General features: G+C 39.2%; 1 protein-coding gene across 14 annotated transcripts in view; it reads left to right on the forward strand.

The window, feature by feature from the left end:
• Nucleotides 1-19,518, forward strand: part of gphna (gephyrin a) — a 160,738-nt gene that overhangs the window by 104,098 nt on the left and 37,122 nt on the right. For 7 of the 14 annotated variants that reach the window (XM_037541978.1, XM_037541981.1, XM_037541982.1 and 4 more), the window contains 4 exons: nucleotides 1,673-1,735; nucleotides 3,227-3,269; nucleotides 10,124-10,261; nucleotides 18,504-18,638. In XM_037541978.1, coding sequence (XP_037397875.1) covers nucleotides 1,673-1,735; nucleotides 3,227-3,269; nucleotides 10,124-10,261; nucleotides 18,504-18,638 — 379 coding nt within the window. The remainder of the gene's footprint in view (nucleotides 1-1,672; nucleotides 1,736-3,226; nucleotides 3,270-10,123; nucleotides 10,262-18,503; nucleotides 18,639-19,518) is intronic. The other 7 variants (XM_017724838.2, XM_017724840.2, XM_017724846.2 and 4 more) reach the window with 3 other exon arrangements.

Consider the following 19,518-nt stretch of genomic DNA (forward strand, 5'->3'; position numbering starts at 1 on the left):
TAAAGTTGTGTAATGCTAAAAAAAACACCTGGTGGATGATAGGCCTTTGGTCAGTAACATAATTCACTTCCTGTGAACACAGTTCGTCGCTACATCCACAAATGCAAGAAGAAACCACATATAAACAGGATTCAGAAATGCTGCCACCTTCTCTGGGCCTGAGCTCATTTAAAATGGGCTGAGGGGAAGTGAAAAAGTGTCATGTGGTGAGACGAAATTTTGCAAATGCTGTACAGACAAATACCATTATATAACATTAAAGCGAACGACGCAGCAAGTAACTAACGTTAGCTAGTGTGGGCTGTGGGCTAGCAACTGTCGCTACAATTTCTGCTGTGAAGCTAACCAGTTGCTATCACAAATAGTCACAAACAGAACAAAGCAATACTGTACTGTTGATTCTGTGAAACAGCAAAAATGAGTTAATGTTCTCCACCTGTCCAGGAGAAGCAATCTCTACTTCCCTTTCTATGCATTTCAACTCTCAATGAAGCTTCAGAAATCAGCTTCTTTTTCACCAGCTTCTTGTTTGAATTTTCCTGTTCTGCCCTGAATTGTGCACGTCCGCTGTGTGGGTTGTCACTGTCTGGGGAGGGAAAAACAAAACTTGGAGAGAGCTGAAGTTTTTAACTGGGCGGGACCAACTATGAAAACAAAAAAGGAAGTTCAGATAACAGCAAACACAGAGGGGGTGTGACTTCATTCTCTGCTCAGGACGGCATTATCCATGTCTTTACAAATGAGAGTTGTTTGCTGCTATATTAATGTTTTAAAAAAAGCTATATATGTTATCTTTAGAACAGAAATAGGAGTACTGTTGGGGTTTTCCTAAAGTTAGGACAGTATTTAGGAATTCTTGTGAAGTTAGGGAAAAAAAGTGCTATATCCTATCTGGTGTTGAGATAATGCACTTAGAAAATTCTATAGTAGCTGTTTTAATTAATTCAGTCCTAATTGAACCTGTCATGATGACAGATAAGATAATATTTCAGAGTTTTGATGTTAATGTAATATGCCCTCAGGAACAGAATGACTATAAAGAGAAATGTGCAGCATGCATTGCATCCATCACTATGCCAGATCATGACAATACTTACTTTTAATTGTAGCTCCGATCTGTCCATCCGTCCATCTTCCACTATCTTCCATGCCCATTAAACCCTCAAATGTTGCCTGAACTCCAAGAATGTTAAAAGCTGTTCTCCCCTGCTGTTATAGCCATTCAATTCCTTGACACCTTAGAAACAAAAATACCAAAATCTAAACATTTAACATGCTTCACATTCTTAATCAGTCAGCTGTCTTATATTACATTCCCAGTAACCGCACATGGGAATACAACAGTGCTGAATGGTCCTGCTTGTCTTGTTAAGTTATATCACACCATTCCTGTGCTCTTCCTTTGTGCCTACCCATCTTTCTTTGCTGGCTGGCACAATCAGTACTTTAATACATGATCACACCACTCACCATGTGCCCTGTCCTAAACCAGATTTGCTCCTTTTATGTTGTGATCTTAGCCCTGTCTCTCTTTCTGTCATCAACCAACGTTGTCTTGAATTAAAATTAGCAAATTTAAGTCTAATTGCATTGAACCCCCCCAAGTCTCCTTTGCATTGTCTGTTGAAAACCAGCCCCCCTCTTTTTTTTATTTTTATGTCTATTGCCAAAGCTCCATTCTAGGCTGGAAGGGCTCAGAGCTGATCACAGGAGCCATAGGACCTACGACTCACGAGTAACTATCCCCCGCAACCCCCCCGCCCCTTACCCCCCAACTGGATCTGCTTCCATCTGCAAACTTGCCTTTGTGTCAAGAGCTCAACCCCCTCACTTACTCTTTTGCTCTTGTTTTTTCTCTTGTGATGCCATCACCCTTTTCTCTGTAGAAGCTGTTCTCTCTAACACTTTAATTATTGTTTTTTTCTTTTCATTTTATCTTTTTCCTTCCTCTTTAGTGCCTAAGTTTGACTTTATTTAAAAGATGCTTCCCTTTAGTTGCAGTGTCTCTCTCTTTGCCTCTTCTGTGTGAGCTATGCCTCATCGTTTTCTCTTTCTTATTCCTGTCCTCCTCTTTTCTCAATCTCTCACTGCTGGATATTGATCATTGAGTTGGTGTCGTGTTGGTGCTATTCTGGATTGTGAGTAGTAAAGGGTCCAAGTCCCTTGCTTGTATGTCACTCCCTGTAGGCCGGGGTGTCATTATTCCAAAAGGAAATTAAAATGTCTCTGACTGTTTAAAGCTTTAATGCTTAAATGAATCAGTAAAAAGAAGAAATTTTTAGAATTTTATAATCCATAAACGCTGCTGAAGGTAGAAGTATCTTTCAGTAAGACAGGTGGCTCTCCTGTATACCCTTGGCCTAAGGGAAAATCATTATATTGGTACATAGTTTAACGATTTGACTGTTACTGTTTGAATGCATAGTTGACACTGCTATTATTATTATTATTATTATTATTATTATCTTACACAGTGGTTATTGAATAATTTAAACAGAATCTGTGCACACAATGAAATCTTATGATAATGAACCCAAGGACAAAAGTACAAAAAGACTGTGCTTGAAGAGAGCCTCCAACTTTTACATCCTCTGGCTCACTACTGCCCTCTGTGGCTGACCCATTACATCCAGCTTGTATATTTAAAATGTTTTTTTATTAAGGCTGTCATGCTTACTCAATTAAGCTCAATTACTCAGAACAATAGCAGTGATTAATCAGCAGTTTGCATTATGATAATTTCCTAATTACTGTAAGTAATGGCCTGATGGACACATTCAACTATATACATATGCTGGCTCATTTTTATAATGAACTGTAAAGATTTTCTCATTCTTTACAGTTTTATCATTTTCCAGTAATTTATTTTGGGATCTTTGAATCAGGTTAAAAAAAACAGATTACTCAAGTAATTGTCAAAATAATCACGATTACTAAATTACTTACCTGATCAATAGTGACAGCCCTAGTTCCTCAGCAGCATATAACCCCAACAAGAGTACCAACCCTAACAACATGGTGATAATGATAATAATGGCGGTAGGATTGGAGTCGTGTGTGTTTGAGCCTTTTTCTTTTGGTTGCTGTGTTTGGGGTCTCACTTGATCCTTTTTCTCTCTGCTCTTTCTCTATTCTCATCTTTCTTTCTGTCTCCCTTATTCTCTCTCTCTCTCTCTCTCTCTCTCTCTCTCTCTCTCTCTCTCTCTCTCTCTCTCTCTCTCTGTAGGTGCAGTCACGGTGTGGCAGCAAGGAGAACATCCTAAGAGCAAGTGAGTATTGTTGTACATGTGTGTACTGCAATGTGTGCGGGGGTGTCTGTTACACAGTGTGTTCAGAAGTGTGCAATGGAGGGTGTGCTGAGAGTGTGTTGGTGTGCTTGTTTTGAAGTGTGCATTGGCATGTGCTGCAGAGTTCCTGTTGTAGATTGTGTGACAGGGTCCATGTCGAAGGTTGTGTTCTGGAGTGTGTGTTCCACAGTGTATGCTGGAGCATGTATTGGATTGTGCATGTTGCAGAGTGTATGTTGTGTAATGTGTGTAGTGGAATGCATGTGTTTATATGCAGGGATAGGGGTAGCTAAGTAGCACGGTACTTTTTGTAGTTCACTACAAATATTTGTAGCTAATAACTGTAGCTGCTACAGTTTTGTGAAATGTAGCTAATAGCTGTAGTGCCTACAAATTTTGATCTGTGCAATATCTGAACCACAGAGTGCAGTTGTTGGGCAATCCTGCCTCAGCTGCACGCAGTTAGAGCAATTGGACATGCATGTATCCCACACACTGATCACCCCATTCCTAGTTGGCTTAACTCAGGAGTTGCAACTCAAATGTTGAGAAGAGCCATTTTGTCCTTTCAACAGAAATCAAACCACCTTTGCAGCCACAACGATTTATGTCCATTTTACCATCTTGGCTGTAAACATGTCTCAGTATGTGCTAATGTGCTAGTGTAGGCTAAAAGTATAATATAAACGCAAACACAGTCTCACTTTCCACTGCTTTAACCTTTAGCTCAGCTGTAAATGAGAAGCGACTTCAGTTTCGCTAGTTGTTGCAGATTAAACCTATGAGGAAACTAGCTGAGTGCTTATAAAAGTCAATTAATCTCCAAATTATCAATGTTCCTCTTAAATCTCTTTGCCTTTTCGTTATTTGTGTTGCTATGGTGACCAGCAGTCTGCGGGTCAGTCTTCAGCGTTAAAGGTTGGTGAATTAGCAGTTATACATTACCTCCAGTGTTTAAGACCGTTTATTGTGAAACAGTGCTAGTACTGTGTGTCATAATGATTTTACAGCAAAGGGTGACTGGTATTTTACCTAAAAATTTAGTTCTGCTGTGGAGCCGCAACAGCTCTGCAGCAGTGGAGAGACTATTCAGCTGTGCAGGCCTGATTCTCACCCCAAACAGAGCCAGGGTCACTTTGAGGCTAAAGTGTTGCTGAAATTTAACAAAGGTTTATTCAACAGTTGACAATGCTTTGCACAAAATTGTTTGGTTTGTGTTTGGTTATTTCATGGTTATTTTTATTATATCATGCCTTTGGTTGTGTAAGTTTGATTGTTGGTTACACTTAAACCTAAATTTTGTTGATCTTTTTGTATATTTGCAGCTTTTCAACTGTATGTTTCTTTCTGGCACAGGATTAAATGCAGTGTCTTGTTCACAACATCACAAACATTCTGACATTCTTGCTTTGAAATTAGCTGAAAAGTAGTGCACTAGTTTTCAAAAAGAAGCATAAAAGTAGCCACTACTCTTTATGGAAAAGTAGCTAAATTGTAGCTAGCTATACATTTTTGGAAAGTAGCTACAAAGTAGCTACCTACTCATTTTTCAGTAGCATATGTTTAAGTCCTCCCATCGACCCACCATTAATGGGAGGGGCAATAGTAGGGGTTCAGTGCTTTGTGGATCGGGCAGTGTCCGAAGGTGTGGGCCTTGGTGTTCTGATCCTTGGTTGCTGAAACTGGCTTTTGGAACTTGGAACGTTACCTCACTGGCGGGGAAGGAGCCTGAGTTGGTGCGTATTCTTTTCTGGAGTTGCCCATGGTGAGAGGCAGCGGGTAGGTGTGGGCTTTCACATAGCCCCTCGACTTGGTGCCTGTATGTTGGGGTTTTCTCCGGTGGACGAGAGGGTAGCTTCCCTATGCCTTCGGTTTGGGGAACGGGTCCTGATTGCTGTCTGTGCTTATGCACCAAACAGCAGTTCAGAGTACCCAGCCTTCTTAGAGTCCTTGGGAAGGGTGCTTGAAAGTGCTCCTCCTGGAGACTCTATTGTCCTACTGGGGGACTTTAACATTCACGTGGGCAATGACAGTGAGACCTGGAGGGGTGTGATTGGGAGGAATGGCCTCTCTGATCTGAACCCGCATGGTGTTGAGTTTTTGGACTTCTGTGCAAACCACAGTTTGTCCATCACAAACACCATGTTTGAACACAAGGATGTCCATAAGCGCACATGGCACCAGGACACCCTAGGTGGGACACACCTAGGTTCAATGATTGACTTTGTAGTCGTGTCATCGGACTTGCGGCCATGTGTTTTGGACACTCGGGTAAAGAGAGGAGCTGAGTTGACAACTGATCACCACCTGGTGGTGAGTTGGATCAGGTGGTGGGGGGGTAGATGCCGGTCAGACCAGGCAAGCCCAAACATATAGTGAGGGTTTGCTGGGAACGTCTGGCAGAAGAACCTGTCAGATTGATCTTCAACTCACACCTCCGTCAGAACTTTGACCAGATATCGGGTAGGTGGGGGACATTGACTCAGAATGGGCCATGTTCCGCTCCTCCATTGTTGAAGCGGCTGACTGTAGCTGTGGCCGTAAGGTAGTTGGTGCCTGTCGGGGCGGTAATCCTCGAACCCAGTGGTGGACACCCCAGGTGAGAGATGCTGTCAAGCTGAAGAAGTCCTAACGGGCATGTTGGACGTCAGAGGCAGCTGGCAGGTATCGACAGGCCAAGCGATCTGTGGCTTCAGTCATCACCAAGGCAAAAACCCGTGTGTGGGAGGAGTTTGGTGAGGCCTTAGAAAGTGACTTTAAGCCTGCTCCGAAAAGATTCTGGCAAACCGTCAGGTGACTCAGAAGGGGAAAGCAGTGTGCCACTAGCATTGTATATAGTGGAGATGGTGTGCTGCTGACTTCGACTGAAGACGTCATTGGGCGGTGGAAGGAATACTTTGAGGACCTTCTCAATGCCACCGACATGTTCTCCAGTGAGGAGGCAGAGTCTGGGGACATGGGAATAGGCTTGTCCATTACTGAGGCCGAAGTCGCTAAGGTAGTTAAAAAGCTCCTTGGTGGCAAGGCTCCAGGGGTGGATGAGTTCCTCAAGGCTCTGGAAGTTGTGGGGCTGTCTTGGCTGACAGACCTTTTCAACATTGCGTGGACATCAGGGGCAGTGCCACTGGATTGGCAGACTGGGGTGGTGGTGCCTCTTTTTAAAAAAGGGGACCGGAGGGTGTGTTCCAACTACAGGGGAATCACACTCCTCAGCCTCCCTGGTAAGGTCTATGCAGGAGTACTGGAGAAGAGTTTATAGAACTTCGGATCCAGGAGGAGCAGTAATAAAAATAATAATACATTTTATTTCATGGCGCCTTTCAAAAACCCAAGGTCACCTTACAAAACAGGAAAAAGCAACAATAATAATAAATGTGAATCAATAATCATTTGAATACGTCAAAATAAAACAATACTAAAATACTAAAAGGGTCACGGTAAAACAACAAACCAGTTTAAAGATAATATGCTTGCTTAAACAGGTATGTTTTCAGTAGAGATTTAAAAGAGAGAAGAGAGTCTGCATTCCTAATAACTGGGGGAGGGAATTCCATAGCTGAGGGGCACAGCGACTAAAGGCTCTGTTGCCCATAGTAACAAGTCGGGCAGAAGGAACAAAAAGATGAGTGGAGGATGAGGATCTGAGGGAACGGGACGGAGTGGAGATGTGTAACAGTTCAGACAGGTAAGGAGGAGCAAGGTTATGAATGGATTTGAATGTGAGAGTTAAAATTTTAAAATTAATTCTAGCTTCAATGGGTAACCAGTGGAGCTGTTGCAGAACCGGGGTGATGTGTTTTCTGGGTGGAGTACGAGTAATGACCCGGGCAGCAGAGTTCTGGAGAAGTTTCAGTTTATGGAGAGTCTTATTCGGGAGACCAAACAGAAGAGAGTTGCAGTAATCTAACTTCGATGTGATAAGGCTATGGACAAGAACAGCAGCAGCATGAGGAGTAAGAAAGGGACGAAGTCGGTTAATGTTACGCAAGTGAAAGTAGGCAGAACGGGTGATAGAATTAATATGAGATGAAAAAGAAAGCGTACTATCAAGTATGACACCCAGACTCTTTACCTGAGGGGAAGGATATACATGAGAATTATCAATAATAATGGGAAAATTCGGAGATTTGGTTAAAGTGGAAGGAGTGCCAACAAGTAAAACTTCTGTTTTCTTACTATTGAGTTTAAGAAAATTAAAGGAAAACCATGACTGAATTTCCATCAGACAGCCCGAAATGGAGGAAGGTGGTAGAGATGAAGTAGGTTTAGAGGAAATGTAGAGCTGGGTGTCATCAGCATAACAATGAACATTGATATTATATTTGCGAAATATGTAGCCAAGGGGGAGCTAATAAATAATAAATAAAAGGGGCCCTAGTACGGAACCCTGGGGCACACCAGCAGCAACAGGAAAAAAAAACTAGAGGAATGAGATTTAAACTGAAGAAACTGAGTGCGGCCAGAAAGATATGAACTAAACCATGCAAGCGGAGTTTGACTAATACCGATGGATGCTAATCTGTTCAGAAGGAAATCATGAGAAATAGTATCAAATGCAGCGCTGAGATCCAGGAGGATGAGAATAGTGAGAAAACCAGAATCAGCTGCCATCAAAAGGTCATTAGTGATCCTTAACAAAGCTGTTTCAGTACTGTGATGGGGGCGGAAACCAGATTGGAATTGTTCATAGAGATTATGTGTACTGAGGTATGAGTGGAGCTGGGAAGCAACGACTTTCTCCAGAATTTTTGCAAGAAAAGGAAGATTAGATATTGGGCGAAGATTATCGAAGTTATTAGGATCTAATCCAGGCTTTTTTAGAATTGGAGTGACGGAAGCTGTTTTCAAAGATAACGGAACAGTTCCATTATTAAGGGAAGAGCAAATGATAGTGGTAATGAGAGGAGCCAAGGTAGGTAGACAAGCTTTAACCAACTTTGTGGGAAGAGGGTCAAGCTGGCAGGTGGATGAGTTCGATTTATGAATAATATTTATTACATCAGATAAAGACGTGAAAATAAAAGAAAGAGTGAAAGTTGAAAAGGAATAACAGACAGACAACGAGGAGAACAGGGAATCAGCTTCAGTATAGAAAGCTCTTACAGAGCTAAGTTGTTGGTGGATATTAGAGACTTTATCAGAGAAGAAAGACAGGAGAGAATTGCAAAAATCAGGAGAGTGCATGTGAGAGGGAAATGGGTCCGGAGGCTTAGTTAAACTGGCAAACAGAGAAAACAGAGACTTGGAGTGACCTTCATTAGAGCTAACTAAACCAGAATAATATGAAGATTTTGCTGAGACAATACAGTCCTTATAATATAAAATATGGTTGTCATACATTTCTCTATGTATCGTAAGTCCAGTTTTTCTAAACAGACGTTCCAGTTGGCGTCCTTTGGCTTTGAGAAGCCGCAGGTTAGAAGTAAACCATGGAGCTGAGCGAGCAAATGAAACAGATCTGTGTTTGAGTGGAGCAAATGCATTTAGAAGGTTTTGAAGATTGACATGGGTCAGCAGTGATGCGGGCTCTTTACCGGTCTGTTGTGGTAAAGAAAGAGCTGAGACATAAGGCAAGGCTCTCGATTTACCGGTCGATCTACGTTCCCACCCTCACCTCTGGTCATGAGCTTTGGGTAATGACCAAAAGAATAAGATCGCGAATACAAGCGGCCGAAATGCGTTTCCTCCGCAGGGTGTCTGGACTCTCCCTTAGAGATAGGGTGAGAAGTTCGGTCATCTGGAAGGGACTCGGAGTAGAGACGCTTCTTCTTCAGGTGGTTCGGGCATCTGGATAGGATGCCTTCTGGATGCCTCCCTCGGGAGGTGTCACAGGCAAGTCCACCTGGGAGGAGACCCTGGGGAAGACCCAGGACACGCTGGCATGACTATCGCCCAGCTGGCCCGGGGAGCGCCTCGGAAACCCCCTTGGAAAGCTAGTGGAAGTGGCTGGGTAAAGGGAGGTCTGGGCCTCATTGCTTAGGATGCTGCCCCTGAGACCTGAACCCTTGTTGAGACCAAAGCCTGTGTGTTGGAGCATGTGTTGCAGAGTGCAGTTTTCATGTATGTGTTAAGAAGTATGCATATTGATGTGTTACAGAATGTACGCAGATTGTGTTGAAATGCGTAATGGCATGTGTGCATGAGTGTGTATATATGCCTTATTTTAAGTTGCTGGCTTTTGGGAAGTTCATGAAAAATATGACTTGATTGTTGATGTATGTTTTGTTGAGTGCTTGTTGTGGAGTGTTTGCTGCAGAGTGAGTGTTTTGGAGTACATGTGTTGCTATGCATGTGTTTGAGTGTGTGTTGAGATGTGCATGACAATGCATATTGCAGTGCGTTGCAGAATGCTTGTTGGAGTGTGTTGCAGAATGGTAGTTGGAGTGCAATGAAGAATTTATGTTGGAATGCTTTACAGAATGCTTTTTGGAGTGTGTAACAGAATGTCTGTTGGAGTGTGTTACAGAATGCTTGTTGGAGTTCATTGAAGAATTAATGTTGGAATGCCTTACAGAGTGCTTTTTGGAGTGTGTCACAGAATGCCTTTTGGTTTGCCTTCAGAATGCCTGTTGGTGTGCTTTGCAGAAAATGTGTTGGGGCGCGTGTTAGAGTTGGTTGCAGAATGTGTGTTAGGGGTACATTTTGTAGAGTGCATTGTGTAATTGTGGTTGGAAAGTGTGTTTGGAAAGGGAGCTTGTTAGAAATGTGGCTAAATAGAATTGTCAATCCACTGAATTCACTCTTTTTTGTGAGTCATTCTAGTAGATATTTTTCTTACATGCATGCATTTAGAATTTTTTGTCTGTAATTTCACTTTCACTGTTTTTCTATAACAGGTCACAGTGCAGTGGACATCACTAAAGTGGCAAGGAGACACCGCATGTCCCCTTTTCCCCTCACGTCCATGGACAAAGCCTTTATCACTGTGCTGGAAATGACTCCTGTCCTGGGCACTGAAATAATCAACTATAGAGGTGAGATACACACATACACTGACACACACATGAGCACACATACACACAGTAACTCATTGAACCACCCATGTAGGGCTGTCACTATTTATTTATTTAACAAGGTAAAGGCAATAACAATAAAAATTCATTTAACGGAACAATAGCAAAATAGCCTTTTAAAGGTAAAAAATAATAAAGTATTTATTTGAAAGCCTTAAAAATAAAATATGGCTTAATTAAAAACCAAACATAAAAAGCATACAAATTGGTGTGTCCATTAGGTTTCTTACTGTAAGAGAGATCAGTAGGGAAATTTAAAATATGCATTTTCATCATCCAAGCTGGCAATTAATCATTACCAATTCATCAAAAAAGCTCATTTTAATCCATGATTTTTTGTTTTTATTGAGATTAATTGAGGAATCGTGACCACCCTGCACAGATGTCTCATTGCCATGCCATTATTCATTCAGCCCCCCCTAACTGGCCTTAGACTCTTAGAGGCAACGATTGTTCTAAACAGTTGAATGTACTTGACATTCTACTTCACTACCAGCTTTCAGATCACAAACATTATGAAACGTTGTTCTTTCCGTACTCAGTTCTCTGTGATCCCAGACCAATGAGAAATATGGAAGTTCAGACACACATTCAATTGACGTAAATCAGTTTAATTGCGTGAAAAAGGATGTTATGTCTCTTCTGAGTTATTATATGTATGGTGATAAGAGTAAAAGCGGTAAATCTGAAAACATACACTATAAAGTATTCGCTCATCTGCCTTCACACGCATATGAACTTGACTGATATCCCATTCTTAATTCATAGAGTTTAATATGATGTCAGCCCACCCTTTGCAGTTATAACAGCTTAATCTCTTCTGGGAAGGCTTTCCACAAGGGTTACGAGTGTGTTTATGGGAATTTTTGACATCTTCCAGAAGCGCATTTGTGAGGTCAGACATTGATGTTGGACAAGGACCAAACTTTACATTTGGCACAGTGCAGTTAGACAAGTTCTGTTCTCCTGGAAACCGCCATACCCAGACTTGTCCATCAGATTGTCAGACGGAGAAGTATGATTTGTCACTCCTCTCCACTGCTTTAGAGTCCAGTGGCAGTGCTTTACACCACTGCATTCCACACTTTTCACAAATGTTTGCAGAAGCAGTCTGCATGCCTAGGTGCTTGGTTTTATGCACCTTTGGCCATGGAAGTGATTGGAACACCTGAATTCAATGACTTGGATGGGTGAGTGAATACTTTTGGCAATATAGTGTATATTTTCTTTGGATGCTATTGTAACTTACAATGCCCTGCTTTTAACTCTCTGCACTGCACGAGTTTTAAAAACATGTTTTAGATCAAAAACACCTGAAAAAAGCATTCTAAAATGTACATTGCGCTCTGTGTTTCAAATAATTTGTTTTTGTATGACCAATGTTAAACTCATGGGAATTTACACAGATTTCTTTAGCCTAGAGTATGTGTTGTAGTAGTGTTGTAGTCAAGGCCACTAGCACCAAGTCGAAGTGAAGACAAAGACCTGGACACATAGACTCCATTAACACCTGTCCACGTCATGTGACTAGTATCTGAATTGTATGTGTTTTTAGCCACGTGCATTTATTCTTGGTTGTCAAACGCATCTCTGGTTCGTCTGAAATCTGTTTGCTGTGTGTGATGTAATATGCAAATATGCTAGTTGTGGGGCAACCAATTAGCAATTGTTATTTGTTTACCTCTTCATCTGCAGTTTGTTTTGCATGGTAATGTCTGTCTATATTGCTTTTAAGCATGTAGGTTTGTCCAGTCCCCAGCCATGTGTGTTTTATCCAGATGCAATACTGCTACTCAAGTGATAGAATCTGTGTCAAGACCAATACTTTGTATGCTGAAAAAAACTTTGTCATGTTTATGTTATGAAAAAATTTTATGTCAACTTATTACACACTCAACTTCTAAACTTCTTAGTTTAGTTCAAAGTTTTACTTTAAATTTTTAGTACAGCTTCAGTTTCAGTTTCAGTTACCTCATCAGCTGGGACTCTTCCCATTACACAATGCCATCATGAATTTTTTGGCCTCCCAGTTCAGGGCAGGACTGGCATCACTGGGGTTTGACCCTACAACTTTTGGATAATGGGGCAAGTGCTTTAGATGGTTATGCAACTAAAACTGCTGAAATCTCTTACATTGTGTCCAAAAATGTTTTATTCCCTGTGAAAAAAGATTTGTTGTTTTAACTTCAAAAAGTACAAAACATGACTAACTTATGACTCTAAGTTCATTGGACAGATAAGTTCCCATAACATCAGAAACAAAATATTTTTGTTTTGTCAACTTACTAATTGATGTTCAGTTTAAAAGTTAAATGGCAAAACATGGAGGTTTAAGTTGTTTTTTAAGGATTTGAGAAGGACCTCAGAAAGACTGGTGAGACTGAGACAAGACCAGATTAAGATATTTCAGGATATAAAAATAAGTCAAGTCAAAGTTTATTGATATAGCACTTTGTACAACAGCTGTTGTCACAAAGCAGCTTTACAGAAAAAAAAAATCTGGGTCTGAGCCCCATTAGTGAAATGAAAGATAGAGGAAAACTGAAATTCATTATACATTAATTGTCATTCAGTATACTCAATATATTAATAAGCAATATTATATTTTTGAATATATTTTAAAATATATAACATTAAATAATATGTAGCTTACAAATGTTATTTTCTCTAAAAAATTTTAATAAAAATCACAACCAAAAGTACCTGAAAATAAACCAACACTACAATGCATCCATTATTACATGAAAACTTCGCAATAATAAGATTCTGTTTTCCCTGTGGGAGCTGTGTAAATGTTAGAACCAAGACATATCAACTGACATATCATGCATCATATCAATTTAATCAGCAGCAAACATATTTTTTTAAACCTAGAGAAAGGACTGTTTTGTTCTCTTTGAAGGTTTTGTTGATTTTCATAATGAAAAGGGAAAAAAAATTTCAGTTTCCAGTGATCTCACACAATTTTACTTTACATTTATGGTCTCTTGAAACCAATACTGGACTTAAGTAATACAACACTAGTTAGTAATGTACTTTAAAGTACAAGTAGTAAAGTACTTTATTGGATTAAACCATCAAATTAATATGTATATAGGGCCATATTTGACTGTAAGGAGCTTGCAAAAACTTTGGCATGCACTAAAATTTTATGAGAGCAGCTGTCTGTTTAACACTGTTTAATTCAAACTACACAGATGCTAACATGCAGATCTACACAGGGCACATTTTGACCAGTTATACATGCAAGAAAGCAAACAGAAAGAACAAGCTCTGATTGAGGAGTAATTCTTAGATGTGCAAAATTATATAACGCTATAAGCTGTCCAAGGAATGTGCCACTACAACTGCTACCTCACCTGTCTATTGTCTATTGACCGTTTTAGAATATATAGTTTTATAGTCCTTTTTTCTTTATATTTAAGATTTTTTTCCTTAAATCTGCACTTTATATATGTTTAAATTGTTTTGTATGTAGGAAGTGCCATTGGATTGCTGCTCAATTTCGTTGTACACTGTGCATTGACAATGAAATGAATGCTGTTTGAACTAGGCTACTGAAAAGTCTGATGACCTAAAAAATAAAAAGATGGCAAGACTTGAAGAGACAAAAGGAGAACCTTGCAGAACAGATATTTTAAAAGTACTCATGCTTTTTTTGGACCTATGAACATTTTTCCAGGTTCAAGAAGAAAATACAGAATGGAAATGGAGAACAGAAACTGAGATGTTCAGCGGTTATTATCTCTTGAAGAGTCAGGCAAATAGTATATTTCAGGGACTTATTAAAGTTAAAGAAGTTATTATATTATTATATTAGCTACATTTGTTAAGAGCATTCTCGATTCTGTGGGCATTTATCTTCAAGAAATAGTGAATTTGTCACTTAATACGGGCTGTGTGCCAGATTGTTTTAAATTGCCGATCGTGGAGCCGATTCTCAAGAAACCTGGTCTTGATCCGATGGATTGTGTAAATTACAGGCCAATCTCAAAGTTACCTTTTATCTCAAAAATTCTTGAGAAAGTGGTCGCAAAACAGCTGCTGTTCTTTTTAGAAGAAAACAGTATTTTTGAGAAATTTCAGTCAGGTTTTAGGCAGAAACATAGCACTGAAACAGCGCTTTTGAGAATATTAAATGACCTCTTGATGAATGCAGATGCTGGGGAAGTCTCTGTTTTAGTTTTATTGGATATAAGTGCAGCCTTCGATACAGTTGATCATAATATTTTAATAGAGAGGTTGCATCAGTGGGTTGGAATATCTGGAACTGCATTAGATTGCTTCATTTCGTATTTGACTAATAGAACCTTTAGGGTATCTACTGGAAGAAAGTTATCTTCATGTGCTGATCTAACGTGTGGAGTTCCACAAGGTTCAATCCTTGGTCCTATACTATTTAACTTATATATGCTCCCCTTAGGTGACCTGATTCGTCGTTTTAATATCTCTTATCATTTTTACGCAGACAATACACAGCTTTATCTCTCTGTTAAAAGGAACGACTTCAGGAGATTAGAGAGTCTCACTGATTGTATTAAAGCAATTAAGGATTGGCTGAGCTGTAATTTCCTCAAATTAAATGACGGGAAAACAGAAGTATTGGTTCTGGGTTCTCAAAAGGTTGCTGATAACCTAAAGAAGGAACTTGGGTTATTGGCTTCACAGATAAACCCTTATCCCAGAAACCTCGGAGTCATCTTTGACTCAGATCTTAATTTCTCAATGCATATAACAAAGCTGGTGCAGGCCTGTTATTTTCAATTGAGAAATATTGCCAAAATCAAGAAAATGCTCTCCTTCCAAGACACAGAGAAGATCATTCATGCTTTTGTATCATCACGACTTGATTATTGCAATGCACTATTTACATGTCTTAGGCAAGGGGCAATGGCACGGCTGCAGCTGGTTCAGAATGCAGCTGCCCGGGTACTTACCGGGACTAAAAGAAGGGAGCATATTACCCCTGTACTGGCATCTCTGCGTTGGTTGCCTGTTGTTTTTAGAATTCAGTTCAAAATTTTGGTTTTAACATACCAGGCGGTGCACGGTGATGTGCCAAAATTATTATCACCATATCCTAGTACCAGATCACTAAGGTCATCTAGTCAGGGGCTCTTAGTGGTCCCTAGGACAAAACGGAAATGAAAGGGAGATTGTGCTTTTTCTGTGTATGCCCCCAAATTGTGGAATGCTCTGCCTTTGGATGTTAGACTAGCTGAATCAAAGGACATTTTTAAAGGAAGACTCAAAACGCATCTCTATTCATTAGCTTTTGGTCACAGGTGATGCTTTTGTTATTTATTGGATAGTGCTGCATTGTTTTTATGATTTTATGTCAGTTTTATGTTGTTTATGAATGTAGCTGTACTGTTTTTATAGTTATATGTATCTGTTTAGTTTTATCATTCTATTTTTAGTACTTGTTGTTTGTGAAGCACTTTGTAGCTGTGCTTAGAAAAGTGCTATATAAATAAATGTTTACTTACTTTACTTACTTACTTATTAAAAGTTGGACAGTTTTGATATATTCTATGCAGTTTTGTTTTCATAAACTTGTATTTTTCATTAGTCAAGAAGAGATTGTCAAGATTGTCAGAGGAGCCAGACTACTGGCTTGAGTCTTATGGATTTCAGAATATATATATATATATATATATATATATATATATATATATATATACACACACACACAACACACACACACACACACACACACATATATATATATATATATATATATATATATATATATATACAAAAGGAATAGACAGAAAGTTAAAGATTCTATGTAGAGCATGCTAACTACCTATAAAGGCTACCGGCCTTTATATATATATATATATATGTATATATGTATATATATATGTATATATATATATGTATGTATATATATATATATATATATATATATATATATATATATGTGTGTGTACTTAGGCCGGTAGCCTTTATAGGTAGTTAGCATGCTCTACATAGAATCTTTAACTTTCTGTCTATTCCTTTTGTTTCGGAATATTCTATGCCAGTGAGCTGTAGTTGACTGATATATCATGGGCTTGTGTGTTTAGATCATAGGGATGGATTTGCTGCTGTACATATAGTATTTTTCTTACATGAAAAGTAAAGTTGGCAATTTGGAGATACTTTTTGGACAGTGCTGATATACAGAATTAAGCAGTTACTGTCCTCCAGACTTGGGTCACCAAGTAGGTGTGTTAGCCCGCACTGTATCTACCATGAGACAGGGGAGGCCTAGATAGTGAGCAAGAATTTACAGCGACTCACATTGGGGTAACTGGATACAACAATACAAATAAAAGACTGTTCCTCTTATTAACTAGTGAGTTGCTCATGGTTGACCACACATCTGCATTAATCTGAATGTAGCATATTCCTTGTTTAAAACATTTGGATGCCCTTCCCTTCTTATATGTTGTATTCCATTTATTATTCTATTCATTCTCTATTCTGCTTATTACTCTATGATTCCATTTTCTGTCCTGTTTACTTACTTAACTTCATTCAGAGCTTTAAAATTTAACAAGCCCATATCCTCCTTGTATTCTTTTCCCTGTGTCCCATTTACATTTTTTGTGTACCATGAACAGTCAGATTCGCTTTTACACAACCGTTTCCCAATCTTTATTCATACCATAGAAATACTCCTTATAACTTGAGCGTGAAACTGCTGAATAGCCCACTGAAGTTATGTGATCATTCTGTAGCTGGCTTATGGACCATTTTACAAGCTCCAGGTCTAAGCAGATTACTCTAATGGGGAAAAATTAATAGTTTTTGAAACTCACTGCTATTATCAGTATACTGTACTATATGGTAGTGTTCATAAGATTACACCTACATAAACGTGTCATGACAACTGATACAAACCAATATGAATCATTTTACCAAAATGGTTCAAAGTCCGAGTTTAACACATTCCAGATGTTTAACTGATTTCCTAAAATCCTTTTGCTTTGCGTGACCCTATGCCATAATTATGTTTTGATTATAAATTATGTTAAGGTTTGAACATTACATTTTCTCACTATGAAAATAATCATGACACTACCTGAAATGTTTTCTTAGTGACTGTTTTAGTAAAAACAATTTTTATTATATAAAGCATAACATAAAAACGCCAGCGCATGATGAGCAAATAGCATTGAACAGTTGTGCACAGAATAAAATCTTTTTTTAATTAAATCATAAAAAGTACTTCAATAGTGACAGTTCTTAAGGTTGCATACTGATTTTTGGACTTTGGGGCACATTTGCTTTACAACAATGCTATCTAACTGTTCACCATATAGCCGTTAGAGACAGGGATATAGTCACTTCCCGCTCTAAAATGTGTGGATAAAATAAGTCTCAACTTGGGGAATAACCTCTGTATGTTTCAGTAGTATTATGAAAACAAAAATTGATTTTCATTTCACAAGATTAGAAGTTTGCAACAGTCCAGGAGCCTATAAACGATGATTTTGTATATATTTAGCTTATTACTAGCTCAATTAAAATGAAAAGTATATTGCAGTTATATGCAGTTGATTTTCTAAGCAGTTGGTTTCTGCGACCTTATAGAAGCAATGAATGTTTGTGTTCTGCTTTTTGTAGCTTTGTTTCCATAAATGGCTTATATGGACTGGAGAGTGAATGGTATTGTTAAAGATTTTAACTTTAACAATACATACATAGTACACCAGACTTCTTTTATTTAAAAAGTGAGGAAAAACTGTTTTCCATGATATAGAGTGCTAAAAGTCTATTTGAACTCATAAAGGAACAAAGTAATGTCAGAGTCACAACAGCTGGTGTTGGTTTATGGTGCTTAAGGAAATGTCACTGTGCCCTGGCAGATTTTTGCAGGCCACAATAGACAGAATACATGAATGACATACAGACACATCCCAGAGTTGAGCTGTATGATACAATAGGTTATGTCCTATAGCATTTGATACCTTTTATAGTCCATTGGCATTGCAGGAAAGAGGGGTTTCTGGCTTTCCATACCATTAAGTACTCTACCATGTTCTTTTCTTTTTCCACTTCATAATTAATTGTCATGCCCATCACTAACCCAGCCTAGCAACATCTGCATGCAGATTCAGTCAACAACGCTACTGATTTCTGGGCTTCCATGTAAGATCTATGTAGTGGAGAATTGCGATTGTGGTAGTGATGCTTGCCGTGCGTGTGGCAGGCCCCAGCACAGGCGACTTGGCCCCTCCAGTGCATAAAAGCGTCTGGCGCCTGACTGGCTCCGACTGGAGGAAGGTCCCTGTCTATACTGGTACCGGAGCAAAGCCAGAGAGGAGAAACCCCTGGCAATACACAGGTCAGTGCCCTCCACAGCCAGTACCTTAATCCTTGACACTCGTCCAGTGCTCATCTGGGCCTGGGGCCTTCATGGATTGACTTTCACTCTGTAGGCTCACTTCATCCCCAGGACAGCAGAAGGTTATAGAGAGCATTGCATTATTTCGTCTTCTGCTATGACTTCTGTTTTTCCAAAAGATTCCAGTTGCAGGCCTCCAGATCTCTGCTCCCCTGAGGAGCCAATAAAATTGCAGAACTCTAGTTCTGCTAAGGAGCCAATGACGTTACACTTGGAAACTAGCTGTCAAAATAAAAGGTCTGTAATCCTTTGAGGCTTCCCATCCCTGCTTAACTCTTACCTTTATCTGTTCAAAAACACAGCACACTTTCTGCCCGTCAAATATTATTTTACTAAAACCAAATTACTTTGCAATCCTAGATAACAAAATTATGCTGAATCCATGTTCATTTTTCCATTGCCTAGTGCACCAAATCACTGTTGATCTCCAGTGTCAGAATTGATTTATTTGATGTGCATCGATTTTATGCTGATTCAACATTCAGTGTTATTTTTGATGTATCTAACGCAAAATCAATATAAAATACCATCACCATGAACATGTTCCTTAATATTCCTTTCTGCACTTGATGAAATAGCTGATCTTTTATCACAATATACCGCTTCTGAATTGCTGGTACTAGGGGATTTTAATTTTAACTGGCTTTCTAATGCATCCGATTGCTTAAAGAAAATACTATGTGAAAATATTACTCTCACACAAATAGTCATAGAATCAGCATGCCCAAATCTGAAGGATCCCACCAAATATACCCTCTTAGACTTAATTCTGTCCAATAAAATGGACATAATGACTGTCTCAGCAGTCTTTTATCTTGAC

This window comes from Pygocentrus nattereri, chromosome 10, assembly GCF_015220715.1.
Source record: "Pygocentrus nattereri isolate fPygNat1 chromosome 10, fPygNat1.pri, whole genome shotgun sequence".
In the NCBI taxonomy this organism is placed as follows: domain Eukaryota; kingdom Metazoa; phylum Chordata; class Actinopteri; order Characiformes; family Serrasalmidae; genus Pygocentrus; species Pygocentrus nattereri.